Below are 8,977 nucleotides of genomic sequence, written 5' to 3' on the forward strand. Positions count from 1 at the left end.
TAATCCCTAACTTTCAGATGAGGGCCACAGACATTAAGCAATTTCTATAGGCACACAATGAATATAATTATAGCCATAACTATTATTTTGTGCTTACTAGAAGTACTTCATATATGGCGTTAACTCATTAATCATTACATCAACTCTATAAAGAAAATACTTTTATCTTCCATGTTCTACCAGTGGGGAAGCTGAAGTACAGAAAATGTAAGCAAATTTCCCAACATCACATAAGTGGTAAGTGACAGTATGCAACTGCAGAGCCCCACACTTACTGTCTCCCCACACACTAGAGCCAAGACTCAGAATTACAGCCATGTCTGTCTAAATTCTAAGCCAATGTTTTTTTCCCTCCAGGTTGGGTAGGCATGTCAGGGTATATTCTGGCTGCCTGCTCTGTCTTAGAGACCCAGGATGGAATGAAAACTTGAAAAACACTTTTTATTACATGAATGAAACAGGCAAAGACTCTGGCTTGGGCAAGAGGAAATCACACAACCTGTTCCCTCTTTGACTCCAGAAAGCTTCTGCTGTGTCCTAGAGAATGACAAGGAATAATGAGCTCAAACCACAAGCCAGCATCAAGGCACACATGGCCACACAGTCCACGCCCTTCCATAGCAAGTCAGCCAGAGTGAGGCAGACGAAATCTTGTCCCACTGTTGTAGCTGATGAAAGAATTTAATGTGACTCTTCAGACAGTGAACATTACTGAAAGTAGGGAGAATCAAAAACATATTCAAAAACAGACATAGAGGATGCAGGGCAAAAATGAAATAGTACGATCCTATTCACTTTGTCCTGCTGAAGTCTTTATAGATTGCTGAATCAAATACAAGGTGTAATTGTGTTTTCATCTTTTTCTGATTATTATCATTCAACTAACATTTACCATGAGGCTGACTCTGCTAGGCTCTGGGGATGTAGCCCCCGATATCGTCCCATCAGACGTAGGAACAATCCAAGTCCTTACTTTGATCTACAAGGGTCTCACCACCACTTACCACCACCTTTGCACCTACCCACTCTGCTTTAGCCCCACGGCTCTCCTGGTGGAGCAGGCTAGTGGAACAGGTGGGACAAGCTTCTGCCTCAGAGCATTTGCTCTGTACTCTCCCTTTCTCCAGCCAGACCACGCTTCTCCCAGATCATTTACACAACTGGCTCACTCCCTCACTTGATTCAGGTGTGTGCTCAGATGTTACCCCATCTGCCACTATCCTCTCACTGTATTTCAGTTCATATTACTTATTACATATTTATGTGTTCATTTATTTTTTATTGTCTCTACCTGCTCCTGCTCAATTTTTGTAGGGCTTTATTCTGTTCATGGCTCTATCCTTGGCATTTACCGTACTGACACAAGGTCCTCAATAAAAATTTGTTGGAAAAAAAAAAAGATGACACTAATGGATATGACAGGAGATTTGGGAAATGTTAGAGTCTCCTCCAGAGACTCACAGTTCAGCACTATAATATAGTAAAGCCAAAGGGTTTATAATGTTAGGATTTAACTGAACACTTGTCTATTATATAGTACAGTTAAGCCTAAACCCCAAATGTTTGCCTTTTCCATTTTCATATCTGAACATAGGCTAATAATAACAAAAACTTTATTGCTGCTACAATTTTTGAAATCTGCAGTTGTTCTGATTGTTGGTGTGGAAATTGCTGGTCACCTCTTATTTGATAGTGCTGGTAAATCAGGTCTTCCCTTGTAACACAGAAACTTGTAATACACTGAATAGAGGATGATTAACACTAGCAAAATCTAGGGCAAGCAAGAAGTATTGTTCTTGATTCCATGTCACACCTAAAATCAACTTAAATGAATTTTGCAATAGCCTTGGCATTTGGAAGTGTGGGTTGCGTGAGCAACTTCTACCCAAGCAGTACATTCCATTTTTGTGCTAAGCATGAGGCTGGCCTGAAAACTGGTGCCAAAACCAGATGTTTGACTCTGGAAAAAGGGCATTCCACACATTCATTAAGAACATTTCTTGGCAAATTCAAGCCAATGGTACAGGACACATATGTGTCTCCATGGTCGATAGTGCAGAAACCACATTGGTTATTTACAGAAAGCATTATAAAATTGGACGTATTTATAGAAATGCCTGTGAAACATGCAGTTATTTTTAACAAGAAAGAGTTGGTTTAGTGCAGATGCATAAATTGTCTTACAAATGAAATGACTGATTGCAACACAATCCATACTTACAGATATCCTTTGATAGCTTCAACATCAAGTGCTTATTATATATGGCAAAGGACTGGGAGATGTATGAAAAGATTTAATAAGTATAGATCTCGATCTCTGAAAAAGTACATGCTCTCAAAGAAAAATGAAAGGCTCATGCTTGTGGAGAAATCAAGTGTGCCTGAGAAATTGGCCATACCCCTTTTATGGCCATCAGCATGCAGCATAGGACCTACTAGACCAAGTCTTTGCTCTTGGCTTTGGTCTTTACAGGTTGCAGTAATGGATGTGACTGAATCTTCACCAGCACTCCATTGTTTCCTGTGCACTAATGAAAGACCTCAACCGATAAATGAACAAGGACAAGACAACCAGGTTTTTGCTTCCTAATTGTTTAAAAATTATGTGAAAATCAAGGGCACCTGGGTGGCTCAGTCAGTTGAGCATCTGACTCTTGGTTTTGGGTCAGGTCATGATCTCACTCAGGGTTGTGGGATCAAGCCCCGAGTTGGGCTCCATGCTCAGCAGGTAGTCCTCTTGGGATTCTCTCTCTCTCTCTCTGCCCCTCTTCCCATTTGCTCTCATTCTCTTTCTCTCTCTCTAAAATAAATAAATAAATCTTTAAAAAAATGAAAATTATGTGAACATGAAAATATATATATTTTTAAAAGTTAACTCCCAATCAAAGATTTATATTATTAAGTCCTCAATAGACATCCTTCTTTCTCACCTTCACTGATACGGTGTAAATAAATGCAAAACAGTATGAATTCAAAGCAGAAAAATGTCACTATGAATAGAAAAGGTACGTCTCTTTGGAGAATGTAGGTTTTGAATTGAGCCATAAAGTCTCGGTAGGATGTGAAGAATACAAGAAAGGAAATCCCATGGTGGAGGAAGATGGTAGGAACAAATGATATATTCCAGTGACAGTGTGGCATGATCTTAACCTGAAGGAGCCAGTAAGAACAGAATTATGTAGGAATTACTTCTGGCTAAAGAGAAAGGTAGATGATCTCACCTGTGTGTTCACACTGTCTCCATAACCTAGAACAGTACCTGGCATGCAGTAGACATTCAGTAAATATTTACCATGAAAAAAACACAAGCAGACCTACGTTGAACCGACTATGATAATACCATTGAAGAGGGATCACAAAGTACTGAAACACAAAGCTGAGGTCAAGGGGAGGGAGTGAGCCTTCAAAGCTCTGTTGACATAGTATTCTCATTTATCAACCTCTGACACATAAAAAGCTAGAAAGTTGTTACTCCAGTCCTGACAATTAGAAAGCAGTTAACAAACTGAAAATCAATGGACCCATCAGAGAATTAAGGTCACAGGGCAAACTGCCACCCTGAAATCTAGAGAGACAAGAGGATACAGAGCATCATCACTAAGATCTGCTTACCTGGAACAAAAGTTGCAGGAGCCATAAACTGGAAGAAACACCTTAATGGTAATTTTGCCAAATTATTAGAGGCTGAGAATGAGAAGCTAGTGTGAGAATGAGAGACTCTTGGGGGCCACAGTCTTAGAGGGCCCCCCACATTTTCATAGGTTTTATATTCAAGAATCCCACCAGGGTCTCATAGTGAAGAGCCAAAAAAAAACTTCCCTATGCTTCTGGCAGAAGGAGGGGAAAAGTAACTTCATATTTGAAAAAGCCCCACAGCATTATCCATAACCAAGGCCTATGATGCAGGGGAAAAGACTCTACCGGAACCTTATCCCACCTGAGGGAAGTGCAATCACTCAATTCCAGCCCCCCACTAGCCTTCCTGTCTCTTCTAAGGTAGAGGGAGAGCCAAGAAAAGCTTCTGAAGGTCACAGCAAAGGGACACAGGCCCACCAAAAGACTAAGATTGAATCACAAGATTAAAAACCAGAATACTTTCCCCACCCTCCAATATCTTACACCACATCAATGGGGCTCCAGTGTAATAACACTGGACTTATGGCTAAAAGAGCAGCAAGACATCACTTCCTTTCAAGGAGGCGTTACTAGAGAAGCCCAAAGACAACAGGAGAAATAAAAAACTAGGACACCAGAGCAACGTGAAGACTTGGGACACCTATAGCTACAGCAAAATTAAACAGCCCAATTCCTAGCTAGATCAACATCAAAGCTCACATTAAAGAATTATTAACCTCAATTTCTATTCTCTGATAAATCATGTCCCACTTCCAGTAAAAAATTGCAAAACACTAAATGGCAAATAAAACACAATTTGAAGAAACAAAGGAAGCATCAGATCCAGACTCAGATGTGACAAAAATTTTGGTGTTATCAATAAGGAAGGGAATTTAGGGTGACTATAATTGATATGTCAAAGGATTTAATGGAAAAAGTAGACAACATGCGAGACCAGATGGGTAATGTAAGCAGAGAGATGGAAACTCTAAGAAAGAATCAAAAGGAAATGCTGGAAATTGAAAACACTGTAACTAAAATGAGAAAATGCCTTTAATGGGCTCATTTCTAGACTATCTTTGTCCAAGAAAAGATCAGTTAGCTTGAAGATATGTTAGGAGAAACTTCCCAAACTAAAATGCAAAGAGGAAAAAGAATGGGAAAAAACTGCATATTCAAAGAGGTAGCTAAATAAGAGATGGATAGACAGATACACACATACATACATACATACATACATACATACATACATGTGTGTACTAGTATATAGAGTATACGTATGGATATGTTAATTTATAAGTTTTAAATATTTTTACATGTAGTTAATATTTATATAGCACTCTGTAACAAGCAACTTCCTATGATTTTTACATATATTGACTCATTTAATCCTCAAAACAACTGTATGAAATAGATGGTATCATTGTCCCCATTTTAATGAGACTATAGAGGTTGCAGTAGCTTTCCCAAGATACATGGCTAGTAAATGGTAGTCTGAGAAATGTCAAGATAAAGAAAGTGGAGGAGGAGAATCACAGGCCCAAATCTAAGAGAAGTCAAGAAGTGACCAAGGAATTCAATGAACATGCTGCTAAACTGAAATCAAATGGATAATAAAAGCTATAGCAGGTTATAAAAGGCCAAGATTGTAATCTGCCTCTACTATGGCCCATCTAGTGGGTTAGAGGATTTATAACGTGAAATATAAGATCAAACTAAAAATGCTAAGTGGGCAAGAAAATGGAAATGCTTGATTACGAGGATGAGCAATAGGCAGTAGGAACTGAGAGGTATATGAATTAAATAAGATTTGATAGGAAGGAAGTAGATTGAGGGATGGGTGAGCATAATTACACTTTCATGGGATTAGAGACATAATTATGAACTAAATTGGTGCTAAGGACTTAGAAGGGACTGAAGTTCCTTTGCAAGCATGGAGATGAGTGATCCTCACAACAACCTGAGCACCGGGAGCACATAATACAGAAGACACAAGGAATCAGCACAGCTGCTTAAATTATCCAGGAGTCCTCAAGTGCAAATCCAAGAACAATCTTTCTGCTCAGCCTGCCATCCTTATCAACTATAACTATTTATTGAAAACCCATTATATTCTTGATGAAATTCTAGGCACCTTGAGAATTCTCATAGCATGGAGATGATGGCCAAAAATTTGCCTTCAATGAGAACACATGCTAATGAAAACATTTCCTTTTGATCTGGGGCCAATTGCTAAAGTTGTATGTTTGAACACATGGGTGTCTTTTTACAAGCAAAGCACAAAACCAGAGGCTGAACAACACTTTTGGAAGCACAAAATCTGTGATCGTTATCTGGCTTTCCAGAAACATCTGGAATTTGAGTTGCTATTTCCATTACTCTGGAAAGCAGTAAGCTTCCTCCTGACATTCACCTCCAGGCGACCTTATTGTAACAGTCCTTAAAAGGAGCCCCATATTTGTCTATGGAAGTAACATCTAAGACATTGCCTGAATCATCTTGTGATCCATATTGTCTAGAATCATTCTGCCTTGGAAGTGAGCTGGGAATGACTCTTAAGATATAATTACATTTATTTACTTAAATGTTTTGTTTCATTTACCTTCCATGCTGGCATTTAACTTATTTTCATAGGACCAAGCTCTTCAGATTTTCCAGATAACTTATAAATGTTAATTTTAAAATTATTTGATCCCTTTGCTGCAATCAACTACTTCAGGGTAAGTAAGGAAAAAGATCTTGCAACTAGGTCAACTTTTCACTTTTTGTTTTTTATTAAATTATTTAAAAATAGAACTCTGATTTTAGCAATTTAGCCCCCCCCAGATATGTGAAAATGTCACAGATCAAGTGGACACCTCGGAACACAGGTGGATTAAACAATTATTACAGTAACTTACCCTAGAGTCTTGATTGCCAGATAAGCTTTCCTATTATTCAAATTTTTACTAATGTAACATGAGATTAAATGCAAATAGATGAAAGAGTGTAAGAAAAACTAATGGCTGTGGCATGTGCTTTCTATGGCGACAGACTGTGGGGACACCTATCTTCCACTTAAGGCCCCATTGAGTGTGTTTAGCAGAGAAAGGAGATATTAAAAACTATTAACACACAATCAAGAATATATGAGTAGAACCAGAAGGCCTATGTGATAGCTCTAAAAGAGTTCATCATCCCTGGCAGTCACAGAGCAGATATGACTGAGAACAAAGTCAGGTCTGATTGTAATGTATGAAGTTATAGCATCAACCTTGTCAAGTCTCTCATACCACTGGAAGTCCACTGGTGAGGAAAGATTGAGAATGATCATCGTTGAATGGAGACATTTGGGCAGAAATGAATGAGGGAGAGAAATTTGTTGTAATTTTTTGTTTTTGCTTTTTTTTACATTTTAAGGAGCTTTGAGATATGATTTAATAAACTCCACATATTTGAATAGTACAACTTGATATATTTTAACATATACACACACAGACACATGTGAAACTATCATCACAATCAAGATAATTAATATAGCCACCACCTGCAGAAGTTTATAATCCCTTCCACTTGCAACTTCCTTCCCTGCCCCATCCCCATGCAAACCACTGAAGTTTTTCTTTCTATTTAGATCAGTTTTTATTTTCTACAATTTTATATAGATTGACTCATTATGTACTCAGTATGTACTTTATTTGTCTGACTTCTTACACTAGGTATAATCGTTCTGAGACTTATTTATGTCGTTACATGTAACATTCATTCTTATTTCTAGTAATCCATTACAGTATTATTATAGTATTCCATTGTAGTAGTATTCCATTGTGTGAATATAACATATTTTATTTATCCTTTAACTTGGTAATAGATACTTGAGTTGTTTCCAGTTTTTGCCTCATACACAAATAAAGCTGGTATGAGCATTTCTGTACAAGTCAATGTAGACATAAGCTTTTATCCTTTGGGGTAAATAACTAGGATAGGATATCAGGGTTATGCAGATGTATGTTTAACTTTTTAAAAAACTGAGAACCATTTACATAGTGGATACACTATTTTATATTACCACAAGTATTATGTAACAGTTCTAGTTGCTCCATATCCTCACCAAACTTTGGAATGATCAATATTTTAAAATTTTTGCCATTTTTTAAAGATTTATTTATTTATTTGAGAGAGAGAGACAGGGGTAAGGGGCAGAGGGAGAAGAAGAGAGAGTCAAAAGCAGCCTCCATGCTGAGCATGGAGCTGGATGCAGGGTTGGATCTCACAACCCTCAGGTCACAACCTGAGCCGAAACCAAGAGTCGGATGCTTAACAGACTGTGCCACCCAGACACCCCATAATTTTTGCCATTTTAATAGATGTGTAGTTATAACTCTTGAAAAAAATCAATAAGAAGAAAAGCCAATCAACTGAAATTTACCCTGCAACAACACAAATAATAGAACTGAGATACAAGGATATTAAAAACATAATGCTATCTATATTCTGTATGTTCAAGAAGCTAAAAGACAGACTCAACCAGTTAAGCAAAAATATGAAGATATAAAAGGTCTAAACAAACTTCTAAGGATGAAAACAAAAATATCTGATATGAAAAGTACACCAGATCTCTTGCTGCAGCAACCCGAGTGGGAGCACCAAGCGCCGGGCTCAGAGCAGAACTCCAGGGATCGCTTTAAGAAAATGGCAGACAAGCCGGACATGGGGGAAATCGCCAGCTTCGATAAGGCCAAGCTGAAGAAAACAGAGATGCAGGAGAAGAACACCCTGCTGACCAAAGAGACCACTGAGCAGGAGAAGGGGAGTGAAATTTCCTAAGAACCTAGAGGAGTCCCCACCCCTGTCATCTTGGAGACACCCGTCATGATGTGGAGGAAGAAGAGCCACCTGCAAGATGGACATGAGCGACAAGCTGCACTGTGAACCCGGGCACTCCATGCTGACGCCACTGGCCTGGCAGTATCTGAGGGGATCCCCCCTCAATCGGACTGCCAAATTCTCCGGTTTGCCCTGGGATATTATAGCAAATTATTTGTATGTTTATTGAAAATAAAACACACCTCAGGGCAAAAAAAAAAAAAGTACACCAAATTAGACCAACTGCAGAGTAAGCCTTGTAAGAGAAAGAAAGTAGTAAATCTACAGGTGTAGTAATAGCAATTATCCAAAGTTGAGAGATGTAATGTATGGTGATTAACAAAACATAATTAAAAAGAACAAAAAACAAAGCTGAGAGAAAATAAGACTGAAAAAAATGAACAGAGCATCAAAGAGCACAACTTTAAATAGCCAAATATACTTGTTTGGGGAGTCCCTCAATGGAAGAGGTGGGGGAAAAAACATATTTGAAGAAATAATGGCTAAAAAATTTCAA

The 8,977-nt window shown here is 38.3% G+C and overlaps 1 protein-coding gene across 1 annotated transcript; it reads left to right on the top strand.

Annotated features, from left to right (window-relative positions):
- The first annotated feature begins 8,271 nt into the window (after positions 1-8,271).
- On the top strand, positions 8,272-8,421 carry LOC110573940 (thymosin beta-10-like). Its single transcript, XM_044916379.1, has one exon. The coding sequence runs from the start codon at positions 8,287-8,289 to the stop codon at positions 8,419-8,421; it is 135 nt and encodes a 44-aa protein (XP_044772314.1). The 5' UTR covers positions 8,272-8,286.
- Positions 8,422-8,977: the final 556 nt, after the last annotated feature.

This window comes from Neomonachus schauinslandi, chromosome 6, assembly GCF_002201575.2.
Source record: "Neomonachus schauinslandi chromosome 6, ASM220157v2, whole genome shotgun sequence".
NCBI classification, from domain to species: Eukaryota; Metazoa; Chordata; class Mammalia; order Carnivora; family Phocidae; genus Neomonachus; species Neomonachus schauinslandi.

Coding starts and splice junctions, on each gene's coding strand:
- LOC110573940 (XM_044916379.1), top strand. CDS start 8,287: ATGGCAGACAAGCCGGACATGGGGGAAATCGCCAGCTTCGATAAGGCC.